This window comes from Ochotona princeps, chromosome 31, assembly GCF_030435755.1.
Source record: "Ochotona princeps isolate mOchPri1 chromosome 31, mOchPri1.hap1, whole genome shotgun sequence".
Lineage (NCBI taxonomy): Eukaryota > Metazoa > Chordata > Mammalia > Lagomorpha > Ochotonidae > Ochotona > Ochotona princeps.
This window is the reverse complement of record NC_080862.1, coordinates 11,711,225-11,730,935: the sequence shown is the minus strand read 5'-3', so window position 1 is coordinate 11,730,935 and position 19,711 is coordinate 11,711,225. Positions and strand designations below refer to the sequence as shown.

General features: G+C 46.3%; 1 protein-coding gene across 6 annotated transcripts in view; it reads left to right on the top strand.

Annotated features, from left to right (window-relative positions):
* Nucleotides 1-19,711, top strand: part of SMARCA2 (SWI/SNF related, matrix associated, actin dependent regulator of chromatin, subfamily a, member 2) — a 168,736-nt gene that overhangs the window by 27,943 nt on the left and 121,082 nt on the right. For all 6 annotated transcript variants that reach the window (XM_058657292.1, XM_058657291.1, XM_058657294.1 and 3 more), the window contains exons 5-9: nt 4,828-5,077; nt 11,137-11,263; nt 13,365-13,538; nt 15,360-15,533; nt 17,654-17,824. In XM_058657292.1, the coding sequence (XP_058513275.1) occupies nt 4,828-5,077; nt 11,137-11,263; nt 13,365-13,538; nt 15,360-15,533; nt 17,654-17,824 (896 nt within the window). The remainder of the gene's footprint in view (nt 1-4,827; nt 5,078-11,136; nt 11,264-13,364; nt 13,539-15,359; nt 15,534-17,653; nt 17,825-19,711) is intronic.

Here is a 19,711-nt window from a genome sequence, read left to right as displayed (position 1 = left end):
TTAGTCCCCGGATTTGGCCTGATCTAGTCCTACAGCTGTTGTAGGCCTCTAGGGGAGTGAAGCCGCTGGTAGAAGATTCTCTCTCTCTCTCTCACTGTCACGGTTTCTGCTTCTCCTTCTGTCTCTGCCTTTCAAACAGATATAATTGGAAAACGGAGAAAAGAATAGTAATCCTATTCATGAGAGATTCCCTCTCTCCAAAAGGTGTGGTGGTTTTCATTTTTCTCATGTTTTCTGGGATCATTCATGTGCAAAGAGAGTGGGGAGGTAGGCTGCAGGGCCCACTGTGATGCTGTGATTCACTGAACATAACGTCATCCTGGTTATCACCAGTGCACGGCCCTTTGCTGTCTGACCTCATGCAGGGAATGTGTAGCCCTACAGCGGCTCGGCTGCTGTGGCGACGGGGCAAGTCCTTGCCTGCAAAGATCACCCTGCACATCTGACCTGTCATTTTTCTACTCTTATTGACTCACCATTCCTTTTAGTGCTGAAATCAAATTAATTATTTTTAAATGAGAACTGAGAAGATGATGGGTTTTGGGGGTGCTGAGGGAGGTCCCTCATGGTAGAAAGCAAAACATTTTATGGTTCTGTTCTTGTTTTTAGTGCTTTCCACCCTTTCTCACACTTTTTTTTTAATAGCTGAAATGTTTTGATATGCCCAATTTTAATGAAAAACAATATACTTGTTCCTCTGAAAGACAGGACGACAGGGATGGAGGGATAGAAACATCTACTGGCCAATTTACTCCCCACCTGACTGAAGCAGTCAGGGTAGCCCCAAGCCCACCAAACCAAGAGCGTACAACCCCATCTGGGTCTCCCACAGGGTTGCAGGGGCCCAAGCATGTAGGCTATCCTCTGTTGATTTCCCAGATGCATTAGCAGGGAGGTGGATTGGAAGTGGAGCAGCCAAGACTTGGAACTGATGCTAACGTCAGTCCACCACGCTGGCCCTATGCTTGATACACACCATTACATGCAATTCTCTCTCTCTCTTTTTTTAAAAAAATTATTGATTTTTTTATGGGAAAGACAGATTGACAGAGAGAAGGAGAGACAGAGAGATCTTCCATCTGCTGGTTCACTCCATAAGTGGCTACAATGGCCAGAGCTGAGAAGATCTGAAGCCAGGACCCAGAGCCTCTTCCAGGTCTTCTACGTGGGTACAGGGTCCCAAAGCTTTGGGTCATCCTTTACTGCTTTCTCAGGCCACAAGCAGGGAGCTTGGTAGGAAAATGTGGTAGCCGGGATATGAACTAGTGCCCGTATGGGATCCCAGGGCGCATGTGAGGTGAACACTTTAGCTATTGGGCTACAGCATCAGCCCCCTCTGTAGAAGGCTCTTAATTTCAGATTTGATGCACAGAACTGCCTTGTGCATTAACATCTTACATCTCACGAAACCAAGCAGGAGCTCTGAGTATGAGAAATCCTGTGCCTGTGTGAGTGGTATTTCATGGAGTTCGTTGAGCAAGGTGTGAATGGATGGGAAGAAGCCCATCGGATCTCCCCTCTCCAACCTTGGCAGGGCTGCACCTCCCTGTAGGAGAGCCTAGGGGGGCACATACTTTGGGCTGTTAAGATGAGGACAAGAGGGAAGGCAGATGACATTTTGTCGCTCCGACAGAGAAGCTCAAACTGTTTATGTTGGGGAGAAAGAGATAAGCCCAAGAATGTAATCCAGCTTGCAGTAGGAGATCTCGGGGAAGGGTCATGTGGAGCCAACCCAGGGGCTGTGTGTGTGTGTGTGTGTGTGTGTGTGTGTGCGCGCGCACCCCGCAGGGTATGACTTCTGAACTTACAGGATAAACCAGTCAGGCAGATGGGCTCTGGAAACCGCTGGAGAGACTGGCCTGGAATCTGGTTAAGGAGGTCATCATGGGTGCACACAGAGTCGCATCAAGTGTGGGGGACAGTGGAGAGAAGGGTGACCTACGCGATCAGCCAACCGGTGGCCCGTAAGGTGGGAAGAGGAGTCTGTTTTCGTAGTAGTCCGGCAGGAAACTCAGGGCAGTGGGGACTACAGCAAAGGCCTGTTTACCAGCGCCCTGCAGAAAGGTGGGAGATTTAGTGTCACCAAAGAACAGCATGTGTCTGCCCTAGGTTTGCACTTTTTTGGGGCACCAAAACAAGTCTGTCTTATAATTCCGTTTTTCCACGCTCATCTTGGAGCACCCCATCCTGTGAGACACATCGCAAACTTTCTGTAGAAGAGTACTCCACAAGTCTGCCAGTTTCTGCAGGACCTAATATCCTGAAAAGCTTGCGTTCCACTGTGAGACTTGTCTGTAAGGTTGAAAGATGAGGTGGGATTTTGTATTTTATTTCTTTTATTTTCACTGTCTTTGTCCTTCATGGTTGGAAGCAAGAGCTCAAGAGTTAGGCACATGGGCATGTTTCATTGCCTCGTTGTATCTTCACTGCTGCCCTGGGAGTTAGGTATCATTAGCGCCTGTATCCTCAGATGTGGAGTGTGATGACGTAACCGAGACCCATGCAGCCAGGAGAGAACTTGGTGGAAGAGAACCTTGGGGATTCTTCCAGAAGGACATGGGGTATTTGAAATGTATTCACAGAGTGCATCTTACTAATGGCGGGATGGGTACATGACAGAGTTGAAGGTGCCAGTCTCTCTCTTACTGTCAAGGGCTCTATGCCCCCTGGGCTCGAATGTTTTTTCATTTAACCATTGGAGGAGGCCAAGCCACACATAGATCCAATCCAGTTCAGAGTTAAAACCCAAAAGGGATGACATGGTGGGAACATGCTGGTTGCCTTTCTTGGAGTAACCATTTTAAGACAGAGAAGCAGAATGACGTGGCATAGGAGGCTAAGCCTCCATCTGTGGCTCCTGTTCGAGTCCCAGCTACTCCACTTCGGATCCAGCTTCTGGCTTAAGGCAAATGAGGCTGGAACAAGTCCTTGGGACCCTGCACCCATGTGCAAGACCCAAAGGAAATTTCTGGCTTTGGATTGGTACAGCTTTTGGCCATCCATGGCCATCTGAAAAGTGAACAGCCAATGGAAGATCACTTTATGTCTCTCCTCTTTCCTCGACTCTGCCTTTCCAATGAAAGTAAAATAAACCTTAAAAGCAACAACAGCGACTTGAATGTGGCTCCGAGTCCTCCTAGGAGTCTGCATCCAGTTTTGACAGGCAGTCAAGGTAAAGAAGAGAGCACCCAGGATGAGAAAAGTGTGGAGGTTTTGCACGGCTGGTTTTGAACTTGAACAAGAGGACTGTGCTTGGAGAGTGAATTTCAGGTCACAGTGGTGATGGTACCTGCTCAGTAAGATTCAGGTCTTCTCTTGATGAGCGCCATCATTTACAGTTGCTCTTGACATCCCATGGTCATCGGCCATGATGCTCCTTCTGTCTTCAGATGTGTTTGATTCCTCCGGCTCCCGGGGGAGCCCCACTCGCAAGTGCCAAGGGCTCTACACAAAGCATTCCAATCAGCTGTTGGCAAGTCTTGTCTCCTCTCCTTTGATGGCCTCACACCCAAGACAGCCTTTGGTGAAAAGTGTGCCCTATATTAAAAGGAAAAAAAAAAAAACATTTTCCATTCAGATGGAAAGAAGGACACTTTTTGTTGTGTGGTGTTGTCTATGGCACCTGAAAGAAGAAAAAAAGAGATTTTTTTTTTTCTTTCCTTCCCTAGAGTTCTTCATCAGTTCTTAGAAGCAGGGCCACAAATGTTCTCAAGGTGAAATCTGATCTCAAACTCTCCATCTTTTGGAAAGTTTTACCTTATTTCAGAGGGAGGAGAGGGAACAAGCGGCCATGTTGCACACTCAAGTGTCCTAAGCAGTTTTGTCCTGCCCCCTGCTGTCCTTCCGGTCACAAACATTTTGTGACACTGTCATTTGAGCACCCTTCTAAGTGTTGGAGACTGAATGAGTGTGTTCACTTTTTCATCATGTCTGTCTGTTTTATAATCATTACCTTGATGTTTCGAGACCATTACTTTTGCTACCACCTGAAAACTAATTTTTTTGCTTAGACAAGAAATACAAAATGATGTGGGAAAAAAATGCCCATTGGAGATGTTGGCAACTGTGTCCTGAATTCCTTTTAAAATGTACTAGCTTATCTGTTAGCTCATCTGATAGTTTGATGATAAGAGAAAGAAAATACTCTCCCAAATCTTACTAGGTGACAATTGGTATTGAGCAGAAGATCCACCCCCCCCCTTGCCCAATGTTGAATGTCTCTGTGAGATTTTCTGCTGTGTGATAAACATGTGAATTTCAGGAGATTCCCAGATGAAGAATATACTCTTCTGGTTCGCCTGAAAAGGCTGGTCGGCTACTTGCTGGCCTCTGAAGTGCCAGTTCCGACCACAGGGCTGTTCCAGATGGGGCCAGGGGTCTTCCCCCAAAGGGGTTTGCAAGGAAATTTGCCAAATGCTGTTTTAGGACCACACTCAAACTACATCCCACAGCTACTACGTCCCAGCTCTCCCTCCTGTGAACCTGAGCGCACCTGTCGTTTTTGCAAACCCATAGTGACAGCTGGCCTGTTGCTTTGTCCATCCATGTATTACGTAGGACTCATTCTCATTGCTCCATGCTTAGTAGGAAAAGTCCATTTCCCTAAGGGTAGAGTCCAGAGACCGTTTTTTCTTTTCCTTGTCCCACCTCCCCCTTGCTTCCCTGCCCCTCTCCTGCCTTTCTTTTCTGCTTTGTCTTCTCTTCCTTTAGGTTGTCTGAGCCACATGGTGATCCCGCCCTGGGTTCCAGGGTGGTGGGCAGGTAGGCAGGTGTGGCTCCACAGTGTGCTGTCCTGCCCCAGTTGCCCATGTCACTCTTGTCCTGCAGGCCCATCCCAGGACCTGAACAGTCTGGGCACCCCACAGAAGCTGCAGGCACTCAGCGGCCGGCCCTCTCCGGCACCTCCAGCGGCAGCACAGCCTCCGGCGGCTGCTGTGCCCGGGCCGTCGGTGCAGCCTCCAGCTCCGGGGCAGCCCTCACCTGTCCTGCAGCTGCAGCAGAAGCAGAGCCGCATCAGCCCCATCCAGAAGCCACAGGGTCTGGACCCCGTGGAGATCCTGCAGGAGCGGGAATACAGGTACTGCACCCCAGGTCTACCACAGGGCCTGTTGAGTGAGCTGATGTCTCCTTGTGTTGGGACCATTCTTTCTCTGGGGGGAGAGGGGAAGTTGCGGTGTCCACAGTAGGGCCTAGATGCTAGAGGCTTGGGTAGGCACTGAACACTGGGGAGCAACCTGCAGCGATTGCTTATGGATCTGAGAAAGAGGGCAGCCCACACTTGGATTAGAATGCCTTGTGCTTGTCTATGGTTTGAATCCTGCAAGGACTGGTCAGCTGGTCAACTCTTCAAAAACACCCACGCATAGAAATAGGTCTGCCACATCTCGATAAAATTTTATTTGCAAAAGTAAGCAGTGGGCTGGGTTTGGCTTGCGTGTTGTCATTAGAGGACCTCTGACATGATTGGTTAGTAGCAAGCAGAAAGGGAAACCCAGAAAGGAATGGAATCAAGATGCAACAAAGTAAAGTTTGTGGACACGAACTCTGATTGGGATTCTCTGTCCTCACCAACTGGGTTACCTTGGTCAGTGTTTTCTGTGACTCAATTTCCAGATAGGTTAAAAACAGAATATTGGACTATTTCTCCTAGAGCTGGAAAAGTAAAATGACAGGGAAATTTCCAACAGATAGTAGCCATTACTATCTCTTTCAACATGTCTTCATTGAAAAGCAAATTACAATTCAAATAGTCAGGGAACGTTAGTAAACTGTTTGAACTCCTTAGTCAATGAGATGTTAATCTTGGCTGAAGACTCTTATTTTAGACTTATTGGTTGAAATATGAGACTCTGAGAATTTGTCCCGAAGCAAATCACGATCCGTTGCCAAGAGATGTGGATAGCTTTGTGACTGGCCAGTGCAACTGCTCCTACTTGCCATTATTCATCATCAATTAGGAGTCTTTGTACTTCCATTTCCAGCATTTTGTGTGTTGTCTAGAAGGCTACGTCCTTCCCATTGGTTGGTCTTTCAGTACTGATGGCAGATTTCTGTGTGTTACAAAGTCAGCTACTGGCACATGGGGGCAGGAAAAAAAAGTCTTCATGTTGTTCTTTCTGCAAGCTACCATTGACTTAAAAAAAAATGGAAGGATTCAAAAAGTTTGGGAAGGGGGTAGGACGTCCTGGGGTAGTTAGTCTAACATGCAAGCCTTCTTTTGTTTTCTGTCCTGAAAAAGCTTCCAAGCTTCCAGTCCTTGTGTTAAGTCATGTAGGCTATTCTCCTAAGGCACCCTCTATGCTTTGAGATTTTCTAAAGGATGCCCGGGCATGCCCCACACTGGCCTGGCTTCCTCAGGCTCTGTGTTGGTTGTGTGTTTGAATGATTTTGCTGACTCGGATGTTTTCTGGATCACTTTTGGCAGAGTTTTAGTTGTAGGACTTTGCTGTCATGAGCTCACTGGGGCGCCTTTTCCCGAGGTGTGAGTTTAATGCAGTCTCCTGTATTGTGTAGTGTTTGGTTGTACTCTTGGGACTAATCCAGGATGTAAAACCATGGTTCTCTATCTACTCCTGTAGCCGTTTAAAGAGAAATTCTGCCTGTCGTTGTGTTTTAAATTGCACGTATTGCCAAAGGTAGCACAGTGACTATATTTTCATGGCGTTATTCCTTCATGGCTAGCTCAGGTGAGTGAGTGAGTGTGTGTGTGAGAGAGAGAGAGAGAGAGAAAGAGAGATGCTTTTAAAATGATTCATCTGGGGGGCTGGTATTGTGGCATAATGGATGAAGCCACCACTTGCCATCCTACCTGGGCATCCTACCTGGGCACTCCGGTTCTAAACCAACTCCTGGCTCATATGCTTGGGAAGGCGGTGAGAGATGGCCCAAGTCCTTGGGCCCCTGTATCCACATGGGAGAGTTTGGAAGAAGCTCCTGTTTTCCACCTTCATACCAGACCAGCCCTGGTTACTGTGGCCATTTGGGCATGGAAGATCTTTGTGTATCTCTCCATTTCTTTCTCTGTGAGAGAGATGTGACTTTTAAATAAATAAATAAATAAATAAATATATATATATATATATATATACATATATATATATATATATATATACACAGTATGTGTATATTATTAATATGTATTAATCAAATTGTCTGGAAAGCCTTTGGTTCAGAAAGCTGCCAGGCTGTGGCATCCGTTTTCCCGTGGCCATCTGCAGAGGCAGTACATCTTTGTCCTGGCAGCGTGGTGGGGTCAACCTTGACCTTCCTTTTCTGTGGAGTTGTATAGCTCGTCCTGTAGGCATTTGTAAAACAGCTAGGAAAACACTTCTCTCTCGGCCCTCTGTATTGGAATAGCTTTGCTAGTTTTCAACAGCAGTAACAAGAAAAATGAGTATGTTTTTTATTGTTTCATTGGAGATTTGAGCAACGATGTAAAAAAAAAACAACACCCTGTTTTATGATTGGATAAGCTTAGTTTGAGCAAACATCATCTGTTAGGAATTTGTTAACAGATGGTCATTTTTTTTTTTTTTTTTTTGGCCATTGTAGTATCACTTACCTTGTCTTTGAAAATTAAAAAGAACTTGGAGTCAGTCAGCTGTTTTTCCTTGTTCATCCTACAATCAGAATTTTGACACACTGATTCTTTTTTATTCATTTGTCATGTAAGTCAGCTTTTGACTGTGCACCCTTTGCCTCCAATCCATCTTTCTTAAAACACCTTCTCTCAGTTAAATTGGATCTTTTTCTTTTCATCGTCACATGATGGAACCTTTTGCTTCTTCCCGTAGTGTCGAAAGTAGGAGGGTGCTTTAAAAAAAAACTCTACAGAAAATGGAAGGATAAGATCATTTCCTGGAAGCTTTTTCTTTTTTTAATGACTTCTTTGAAAGTAAGAGTTACAGAAAGAGAGATCTTGCATCTGTTGGTTCACTGCCCAGCTCAAAGCCAGGGGTTCCCTTCCTCTAGGTCTCCCAGTGGAGTGCAGGGCCCCAAGAACCTGGTCCATCCTCTGCTGCCTTCCAAAGCACATTTACAGGAAGCCAGATCTGAAGTGGAGCAGCCAGAACTCCCCACTGGCGCTGCACGTGGCAGATGTACCCAGCACTCACTGTGCTGGCTCCTCCCACAAGCATTTGGAAGTGCCCCGGTTTTCATGTGCTGGACTTCTTTGGGTTTTTATCCCATTTGCATGCAGCTATCGAATCAAAGACCCTGCAGAAATTGTCCTGAGGGTGCCTAGACAGGTTCCATCCTAGCAAAAGGGCCTCTTGGGGAAGGATGTCTTCTTATTCCAATAGCCATCTTGGGAATCGAGTTCAAGTTGATTTTGGAAACAGTGTTTTACGGTTGTTTCCTCAGGGCACCAATATAGGCTGCTTGCCTCTATGTGTGTGTGTGTACATGTGTGTATGCATACATGCTTCTGGTTCTGCCCTTGACTCTTCTGTCATTCTGGAGAATTCTTTCTTAAGCATTATCAATAGGCACATTACCAGCTGAGTGGCCAATAGTGTCTCTCTCTCTCTGTCTCTCTGTCTCTCTCTCTCTCTCTCTCTCTCTCTCTCTCACACACACACACACACACACACACGCATTCCATCTCTCGGTCTTTAAAGTGTCACTCGGCTCCTTGAAGGAACACAATGTACCCGTGTCATTTTCTGTTCCAATAACTTTCCTGCAGGAATCATAAACTTCTCCTCTGGACCTGAACAAATATCTGTTGCCTTTAATGGAACTCTTATTTTTTTTTTTTCTTGCCAGAACAGTAACCCCTCTTGATTTACCGTTCAATCTGTATGGAGAAAACCTGAGTGACCTAATTCTGCTTCAATTTTCTGTCCCCATGAGGACACTGAATGAGTCTCCTGCAGTCAGGCAGTATTATAAGGCGGTGTCGTTCCGGGAAGTGGAGAATTCCTGAATCTCCTTATCAGGCTACCTGCTGAATGCCATTGATGGCGAGATGAAATTGTCTGGAGAGGAGTGTTATTTAAGATGAAGATTTCTATTAACAGCAGCCACAACAAAGATATCATTTTCCTTGCAACAGAAGCTCCTCCTATTCCTTTGCTATACACCCTTACCCCCCTACCCTCCAGCCCCCCGCCATGTATTGAATCTAATGCATCTGATTTGACTGTGGAAGCTGCTTTTTTTCTAGGGCTCACACAGATTTCTTTGTGTCAGGGAGCTTGTGATTGTACTCACAACATGGTAGCAGTTGCTTCAGGAAGAAGTAGACTCCAGCTCATATCCACCTGCTCCAGGGTCCCAGTGCCATCATACCCCGTCTGTGCCAAGTGCCTGCTGCCCAGCTTCCCCCCCACACGCACGCACACCTTTGTGTGATTGAATCTCATTGGTGTTGATTCTGGTTGTCCCGTGATCCTGTAGCCCTGGTCCCATAGCCCTTAGGGAGATTAAGGAAAGAGCCATTAGCCTTCCAATTTCGCACCTGTCTCACTTTGTGAAAGGGCATAAACCTGAATATTAAGAGATAATTTGTGCATTGAGATATTTCAAATAAGACGGATCTGCAGTATATTATGAGCCAACAGGCTCAAGTGACCAAATCGTTTGTCATCATCTTACTACCCTACCCACAACCTATCTTACTATCTGGATGCTTTAGCATGGTCTTAATCCTGCAAAAGGAAAGTTATTTCAGTTTTTATCTGTTGCTACTTTGGAAAAAGTCCATAATGAATTTGTCTCTTAACTTCCTCATTGAGAAGTGTCATCCGTCGTCACTTTATATGGAAATTTAGGACTATGTGACTATTTTAAAAAGTGAAATTAGATCCATCAAGCTGCTGTTGGTTCATGCAGTGAAAGTTAAAACAACAGTGAGATACTTCCATGCATACATAGTTCATGGAAGGAACTGGGAAGTAGGTTGGGAGGGTTTGAAATACCTCACCCAACGAATGAAATGGTGAGATTGTTATTGCTTGAACTTACACATTTTTGATATGTTGAGCAGTTGAGTCTTTTAGGGGTGCTGTTGTTCGCACTGGTGTGCTCAGTTAAAACATGAGCACAATAAAACTTCACAATCAATCATTCAGTAAATCAGAATCGATCCTGTTTGTTGCAAATATCAAAAAAAGAAAAATACCCATTTTTTTTTAATACTCGGGTTGCATGAAGTAGTAAGAATGTTCCACAACATTCGAATCACGGGTGGTGCCCTTTTTCATTCCTGTGCGTTCTTTGTTGAAATCTATCTCCACAGCAGCTTGGCCCCAGGCTTAGGGGAAGGTGGTACAAAAATGTGGCATAGGTGACATACTATTATTATGAGACTGGGATCCAGATGGACGGGTAATGCAGGAAGTTCTAATGTGTCAGAATACTAGTATCTCGAAACAATCAGAGGAGGCAAGATGTCATTAGTCCTGGGCTACCTCCTGAGGAATAACTACACTTGTATTTTGAGTGGTATCTTAGATGAGAATTCCCCCAACATCCCCTTTCTAGAAAGTCACAACTCTGACGCACTATGTACCTCTCCCCTCGATTGTCAGAAAGGCCAAATTGGCATGTTCTCAAGCGAGCACTGCTCACAGAGGAAGTGGGTTGTGGGTTGACTGGGCTCTCTTTCTGAATGTTCTGGGTTGGCCGATGTCTGTGGCCTCAGCATCTAAATCTGCTCCTGCCTGCCTGTGTCAGCAGCCATTGTCAGTCACCGCTGTGGAAAGGAAGGGCCAATGGCCTCCTTGCATGGAGCAGAGCACGGTGAGGAAGAAAGGTCCAGCCTCAGCTCCATGCCCTGGCTGAGCTGGGAGTTAAGGAGCAAGACACATCTTCCTCTCTCTCATCTTCCATCCTTGTTTGAAAGCAAGCAGGAACCCTGGGCTCACCCCCAGGTGTAGTCTGAGCCTTCTTGCCTGCTGTTCATGGAGAGACAGAGTGTCAGATAACGGATACCACCTGTGCATATACACACAAGGGGTGCCTTACTCTTCTTGCATCAGACAATCTAGCCGGGTGTCAGAAATCCACCAGCAGTTTGCAGACAATGTTATGCTGTGAGTTTCAATCTCAGGTTATTGTGGATCCTCTAAGAACAAACCGTAATGCCTCTTTTCATCACCCTGTCCCTCCCATGTTCTTATTTCCTTGTAGGCTTCAGGCCCGCATAGCTCACAGGATACAAGAACTGGAAAATCTGCCTGGCTCTCTGCCACCAGATTTACGAACCAAAGCTACCGTGGAATTGAAAGCACTTCGGCTACTCAATTTCCAGCGTCAGGTAATTCCTTTTCCCCAGCGAATCTGAGAAGTCAGAAATAAAGGTGTAATTGTTCCCCACGGGTGCAGGGTCCCAAAGCTTTGGGCCATCCTCGACTGCTTTCCCAGGCCACAAGCAGGGAGCTGGGTGGGAAGTGGAGCTGCCGGGATTAGAACTTGCGCCCATATGGGATCCTGGGGCGTTCAAGGCGAGGACTTTAACCGCTAGGCCACGCTGCTGGGCCCGGTGTAATTGTTCCAAACATGTGATCTGGGTGAGCTTCCTTGGGTCTGTTCAATATTGTTAGGAAGATAGAGACTTTGGAAAATAGTCTCTCTTGCAGACCAACAGCACTGAGCTGAAAGGAATGGAGAGACTCATTCGTTGCTTATTATCCCATATCTCTCTTCCATATGTAAGAGGCATCTTTGCCTGGTAGCATGATTTACAAAGTCGGAGTTATGGTCTTGTGTTACCATGGCTGAAAGCCCCCTAGAAACAGATGAACATAGCTCCCATCTGCCTGTATGACTTTAAGGAGAAATGAGAAGATGGTATATCAGAGTTTGTTTCTCAGCACAGATGTGTAGCGCTAGTCCAAAAGCGTGACTCCAAAAGTCATGTCAACACGGGCTGACCATTCTACTGCATTGATATGCTGTCGTGTGCACAACTCCTTAAAACAACAGCTTCATCAAGACCTGACTTTGGAACATTTGGACCACTCAGGCCCAGGGAGCAACTCATCAGTTATTAGGGTCTGTTCTTGCTGGAGCAGTTAGTGGATACTGAGAGCAAATATAACGATCGCTTTTTTTGTTTTTAAAATCAGTGCAAGACTAGGAGAGGATGAAGTCAAGCTCATTTTCCCTTGGCAGAATTCTGTCTTGGGGATTCCAGGGGTGCAGGTCTCCCACACCACAGATTGCTCATGAATGTAAAAGCAGCAAAGCAGCCTTTCCTAGTCAGTGAGATGGGTTGGTTTTATTAAAACCCAGGGTGTGCAAAATGAATTATTGATGAGTACATGTAGTTGGCAAGTATTGAAGTGCATGACCTGGTCTGTTGGAGGATGTGACTAAAATCACAAAAGCCACTCCACTTTTTGTCCTGGGTACTGGAGTGTCCATTTGACCCAAGAGAGGGGATCATCACAAATGCCAGTGGGCTTCTATCGGTTTGGGCTCCCATGTTACAAAAGAAAAGGAAAAATTCTCCCAATCGTGTTCTTGCTTCCTCTGTGGGTGAGTTCATATTGTGCATGAAGAAAATGTTCGAGAAATGTCACTAAATGAGCAGGAATCAATCGGTCAAACTAACAAACATTCGAATTAGCTTCACTCTGCTGGCCCTCTTTTTTGGTCTCTGATTTTTGTTTGATGTTAGTGAAAAAAATCTGTTGCTTATGAATCTTCCTCATTATATTGATTATAATTGATGCTGATTGACTTAGACCCGGTTGAATGATGTTTGTAATGTGTAGTCTCAAGTCCCCCGGGATCATGTAACAGGTCCATATTTGTGATGATCTAAAAGAAATCCATGATCTAAAATTGAAGTAGCTTGCAAAGAATAACTTTAATGGAAGAAACCAAAAGCCAAATATTCATCCTCTATCTGAGAAAGGGAAATACATCGTGCGTGAGTACTTGCAGCTACCCATACAACATGATCAGAAATGAATTCTTTGATTTGTCTTGTGGAGTGTCCTCAAAATTCATCTTTAAACACGAAGAGACTGTTCCTTTGACATTTAAAATAAAATATGAAAATTGGAAGAGCTTGGTAGCTCATTAGCATCATCAGAATAATTAAATAGGAGTTGATTTATTTAAAAGCCAGGAAACAGCTACTTGCTATCTCTCTGTACCAGTCAACAGTACTGAACTTTCGGGTGATCTGTGTTCTTTGGAGGAAAAACCTCACCCCATCTTTAAAAATGGGCCATACATTTGGGTCTATCTTATTTTCTTTCTTTTGTTTATTCGCTCCTTCCCTTGCTGAAAGTTCTGGGTAGGGAACCCATGGTGCTCCATGAAACAGACATGAGCGGAGCTGAGGGTATAGGGACACCCGGCTGGCAGTGGTGGCGGAAGCTCCTTAACCACTGTGCTCTTGCCAGCTGCGACAGGAGGTGGTGGCCTGCATGCGCAGGGACACGACCCTCGAGACGGCCCTCAACTCCAAAGCGTACAAGCGGAGCAAGCGGCAGACGCTGAGAGAGGCTCGCATGACCGAGAAACTGGAAAAACAGCAGAAGATCGAGCAGGAGAGGAAGCGCCGGCAGAAACACCAGGTCCGTAGGTGGGGTTCCGTGTTGCTGGGGAAGCTGGAAGGCCCGTCCAGTACAGCAGGGAGCCTGTGGTCTGTGCAGTCCCAGCCACAGTATTTCAATCGTTTATTTGAGAGAAGGATAAGAGTGGGCTTCTGTTGTTGTTCATTGACTGCCCTTAGGATCACCCTCCTAGCCAGGGAGCCAGGTCCAGGCCACAACCGGAGCCAGGAGCCAGGAGCCAGGAGCCAGCAGCTCATCCCAGGTGTCCCATATAGGTATCAGGGATCTGTATGCTGCTGCCTTCCAGGGTAACTGCACACTAGCAAGAATCTGGAACTGGGAATACAGCTGGGAGTGGAATGCAGGCACTCTGATGTTGGACTTGTGCACCCTAACTGGCATTTTAACAATTAGACCAAACCGTGTTGTATTATAGACCACGGTACCTGGTCCAAGGCACGTGAACGGATGACCTGCCCCAGGTGGTGCAGTGGAGCAGCCCTAGTATGAAGTTCTTGAGACCCAATTGTTTTGTTGTAATCATTTTTCACCTGATATCATGAAATATCAGAGGTGGTGTGGCTTATCAACAGCAGAAATCTGTTTCTTGGTGATCTGGGGGTTGAATTCAGGGTCCCGGCACGGGAATGTTCTGGTAAGGGCTTTTCCCTGTGTTGCCCACTCCCAACCAATTGCATTCACACATCGTGGACAGGCAAGAAAGTTCCTGGGGGACCTTTCAGGGGACTCCTACCTCCCACCCTTCTGACACTGTCACATTTGGGCAGTTGTTGCAAATACTTTATGTGGGATTTGATTTTGTGTCATTGTCTTATACATTTTGTTGATTATACTCACTTTACTGCCTAATTAAGCTTAGTTTTTGGAAAAAAAAAGTTAGACTTGAGTATAAAATCAGGATGCATGCTTTGTATATTTTGTTTAATAAGTGAACACAAATGAAGTGTGGCACGTTCAGTTTGGAAAACTTGTTTTGCAACACACTTCTAAGGGGTTTAGAGCAGAAGAACCATGCATTTTTTTTTTTAAAGAAGGATTTATTTCTTTGGAAAGGCAGAGCTACAAGGAGAGACAAAGGAGTAGCGGGAGAGTCCATGTGCTGGTTCACTTCCCATGAAGCCACAGTGACGTGCGCTGAGCCACCCCAAAAGCCAGGAGCTTCTACTAGGTCTCCCACGTGGGTTCAGGGGTGTACACACTTGAGCCATCTTCCATTGCTTTTCCAGTTCATGAGCAAGGAAGCTAAATAGTAAGTGGAGCAGCCAGGCTGATGGTGGGAAACAGGAAACAAGCCCAGGTCTTCCACATGGATGGCAAGAACACAACTCACTGGAGCCATCCCTTGACCATCTGCCCTCAGCCCCACCCCTAGGGTTTTTGCATTAGCAGGAAGCACGTATCAGGAGCTTGAGCTGGGAGTTGAACCCAGGAATTCTGATGGGGTACAAACTCATCTTTACTACCGGGCCCAAAGCCGCCTCCCATCAGATTCATTTTAGAAGCCATAAGGGCTTAGTTCTACATTGTATCATTGTCCTTCCTGCAGGTTTCTCTCGGGCTTGGATCTTTCATTTGCCTGGGCCCACACCCTCGGGGATAGTGGAGACCTTTTCCCCACAGGCTTGCAGCAAAACCAGCATGAAGGAGTGGTCTTTCCTGCCAGCTGTATAGCCCACCCCTCAGCCGCTGTAACACAATAGGGGTCCTTTCCCAAGGGAGAGCCTCACATCTAAGAGTTCAATGCACACAAGGGGTCTTGTTGAGTGCACCTGGCCAGGTAGATGCTAAGTGTCCTTTCCTGCCCATCTCTGGGTCCTGCAGGAATACCTGAACAGCATTTTGCAACATGCGAAAGACTTTAAGGAATACCACCGCTCCGTGGCTGGCAAGATCCAGAAGCTGTCCAAAGCAGTGGCGACATGGCATGCCAACACGGAAAGGGAACAGAAGAAGGAGACGGAGCGCATCGAGAAGGAGAGAATGCGGAGACTGATGGTGAGGGGACCCCCCATCCCACGGGAACTAGGGGTGTGCTGGATGTGGCAGGAGTGCTGGGAGATGGTTCCTTTGTACTCCCTGGGGCTGCGGGAGCAGCAGAGTCTGTCTCTTCAACAATGCATGTGATGAATCAAATAGATTTCCATGCCCAAGGCTGGCTAGAATACAGGCCATAGACCGGCAGGTACTCACTCAGCTTTGCGGGAGCTTGAGACCCAGATCTGGAAGACTGGCCCGTGCCCTGCTTCAAAGAGCCGTGACCTTGAATGGTCAAGATGTTCTCGGATGTGTGTCTCAAAGCTGTGTCTTTGGATCTAAGAGAGTCTCTTGTTTGACATATCTCCGTGGCCAACGGTATTTCTCTCTCTCTCTCTCAATGGTGAAATTATTCTGCAACCATGGGAAGAAGCGATTTTTTTTTTTAAATTCTGAAATGATGCTTTGTTTATAATAGCTGTGCTGTTGTCAAAGGCTGTACAGTAACTGTTGCATTTGCATGGTTAGTTTTGATGAATATGTAGATGTGAATGAGTGCTTGGTTTTGTTGGCCATATATTTTTGGAATCTGTCCTCAGAGCACACGATGGGTTGCAGAATAGCGTGTGTTGTCTGTAATGCTAGGAAGCCCACAGCTTTTGACATGGACTTAGCACTTGAGTATGTAGAGATCTAGCCGTCAGCTTACATGCCTGGAACTTGCTGTGTGACAATATTGTCCTTGCTGGCTTTCCAGTTTGCTCTATCTTTCTGCCTACTTCTCTGTTTTCAGGAAGGGAGGAAGACTGCCCAAGAGCTTTCTAACTAGCCAGGGAGACCACTTTGATTTCAACAAATTGGTCTGATTCAACTGAAGGGAAATCTATATTAGAACTTCAGTAACAGATTGGTTTGACACTAATGATTAGGCATTTGCAAATCATTAATTTTGGCAATTAAATGATGGAATATACAGATAATAGAGAAATTGAAGGGTGTTTTTTTTTATTACTCTTTCTTCAAGTGAGATCAACCATGGCCAAAACCAATTAGAGTTATAATAGCATTGGAGGTTGACGTTCATCCATGGGGCCGACCGCAGCTAGACTGAATGATGAGGTTGCCCTCACTTGGGCACAGGAGAGCCTAAGCTTTACCGTGTGGGAGTTGCCCCTTCAAGATCTTATACTGTGTTCCTTTCAGCAAGGAAGATTAAAATAAAAAGCTTCCAGATAGTCTTTTTTTCCCTGGGATGCACGAAAAAAAGGATTCTTTCTTGAAAATGGCCCAGAACACTTCTGAGCTTTATTCCGTTTAACCTCATCATGCTGCTTCCCAGGCAGGAAGAGGAAGTGGGAGTTCTCACACCTGTTTTATCCTTCAGCATCCCTCGACCTCAGGTGCTCCATGACGTGTCCTCGGTCACCTAGGCCTGTTCTCGGATCTGGAACAGCAATCTCCCAGATGGGACCTTTCCTATCAGCCACAGTGTTGATAAAGACCAAGGAAGAAAAAAAAAGTTCCCCAATCCAGGAAGGCCTCTGTTAAAAGGCCATGTGTGTCCTTATCTTTAGAAGTATTTGCAGAAATGCTTATGGGGAACAGGATGCCATATCTGGAAGCTGCTTGAAAAACAGTCCACTGTGGGGAGAATGTCAAAGAAGGCCAGTGATGAAACAGGCATCACGTTAAGTCTTGGTTGCTTGGTGTTGGTTCTGTGGGAGATTATATCACACACACTCTGCTTTTGAGTGTTGTCGAAAATTTCCAAAATAGAAAGTTAAAAATAAACTTGAGATAGAGGATCTTCAAGTTTTTAACTATTTTTTTTTGAAGGGGGGAGGGGTTTGCCGGTAGAAGGGGAGGGGGAGTGCAGTTGCAAAAAACACAGGACAAAGAGCTGACGTAGCAGGCTGCATGACATACCTTCATGGACAGTGTGGTTTCGTGCCCTCCCGACTTGGCTGGGAAGCCTAGACTCCTAGAATGTAAGCGGGCACTCTTGGGGTATCCCTGATTTTATCCAGCATGCTAGAGCACCATCCAAATTGAGACTGTAGGAGGAAGGGGAGAGTGAAAACAAAATGGCCTTGCCTGCAGGCGTCTATGGTTCTCTCACCACGCTCTTCCTCCTCTCCCAGGCTGAAGATGAAGAAGGGTATAGAAAACTGATTGACCAGAAGAAGGACCGACGCTTGGCTTACCTCCTGCAGCAGACCGATGAGTACGTGGCCAATCTGACCAACCTGGTGTGGGAGCACAAGCAAGCTCAAGCAGCCAAAGAAAAGAAGAAGAGGAGGAGGAGGAAGAAGGTGTGTCACCCAGCGGAGGGTAGTGGCTGGGGCCTGGGCACTGGGGCAAGGACTCCTTAAAGGCGAGTGCACTGTTTCCTACACTCCTGAAAGTTCCAATGATTTCTCTATTAGCAGGCACGCACATGAGTATGTCATGAAACGTTGATTAGGTTGTACCGGAGGCCAAGGGTGTCATGTGTTCACTATCCTAAACTGCCCCACTACAGGCCCTATTTCCATCTGTAATACTGTTGTTAGTGCCCCCGTGGATGAGGACTGCTGAGTGGAAGAAACTGGGATATGAAAGAAAGAAGCAAATATGGTATTGAGACTAAGGGAAGCCAGAGGGCAATGGTGAGCAAGACAGCTCTGGGATACTTCTGGCACCCGTGTCAGCCCATGCGGACAGATGGCTAGGCCAGCACTGTTCATTCTGTCCCGCTGCCACCATGGAGCAGTGAGGTCAGCATTCAGAGAGGAGATGCAGGGAATTACAGGACCAAAACAGTCCTGTGGAAAACAGACCCAAATTACCACACACACACACACATACACATAAATAATAAAGCAGGTGTAGGAAAGATCTAGAATCTTCACTCTGCAGATGCATTCAAACTCCATTCAAGAGCAAGGCGCCAAGTGCAGGGCTGGGACACGGGTCCTCTGCGAAGCTAAAGTAAGCTGGTGATGTCTTTTTGTCTTGGTGACAAAAAAATTTCTGACAAGGTCAGGCACACGCGTCAACAGCAAGGTGTTGGAATTGTGCAGACAGAGGGCGGCTAACATTGCAGCATTTATTCATTGCCCTGAATAATTGAACAAAGTTTTTTTTTTTTTGCAAAAAATAATTAATTTCATGGCTCCTGAATCCCTGTACTTATTTCATAATTAAGGAGGAGGAATAAATGATTGAGAAGGCACCTCCGTGCACCTGATTTCTTTAGCATAAGATGGCTTACCTTTTTGTGAAGATAAATGCAAGATAACTCAGGGCGTGCATTTTTTCGACATCTCGTCGGTGAGGAATACCTCATTTTCTTGTCATGGTGGCATTATAGACTTGGGGGGAAGAAAGAATCCCAGCTCCCAATTTCTGACTTAAAAGGCTGTTTGTGGAGTGAGTGAAGAGCACCCAGGCAAATGGATAAAAATTCTCCAAGAGTGCATATGCAGACCTCAATAAACAGCAGGGCTGGGTTTTGCTAATCCAGGGGGGGATATTTTTTTTGCGAAGGTTTTTCAGGGTGAGAGTTTTAGTGTTAAAAATCCAGCATTCAAGGATTCTAGCTTTTCGCAGTGACAAGCTTCATGGCCCGGATTTGAGCTTCTGGCTCATCCTTAACAGACTCCTGCCAGAGTACTGGCTGGTGGGGGGTGGGGGCACCATCATAGGTGAAGAAAAATACAGTTAGGCCCTGTGCAAGGTCAACACCAGGCTCCGAATGCAGCCAGGGTCATTGCGATGGTCAAAAATCCCCCATCACTTCGTGGCGTCCTAGACGTGAGTGCCAGGCTCGGATCCTCAGCCAAACTCGTGCACAAATAGTTCCCCTATAGTGGTATCAATTGCTTGATGAGTGTCAGAAACAGCCATGTTGCAGGTGTGTTTGTGGTTCATGTGTGTGTGTGTGCGTGTGCCTCTGACTCCTGTGAAATAGTTTGTTATAAAACCCTATTCTCCATCTCCCATCGCCTGAGTGCTCCCCACAAGGTTCGGGTCAGCCTGAAGCCGCCTAAGGCCACGCTTCCCAGAATATATCCCCAGGATGCAGTGACACACACCCACATGGAACTGCATGTTGGCAGTGACACCCGTATTCCTGTGTTTCAGGTTACAGAGCCCAGACTCACGGGTGTTGTCCTTGGCGCCACCACCGCCTGCCCACCCATCTTTAGGTTTGCCCC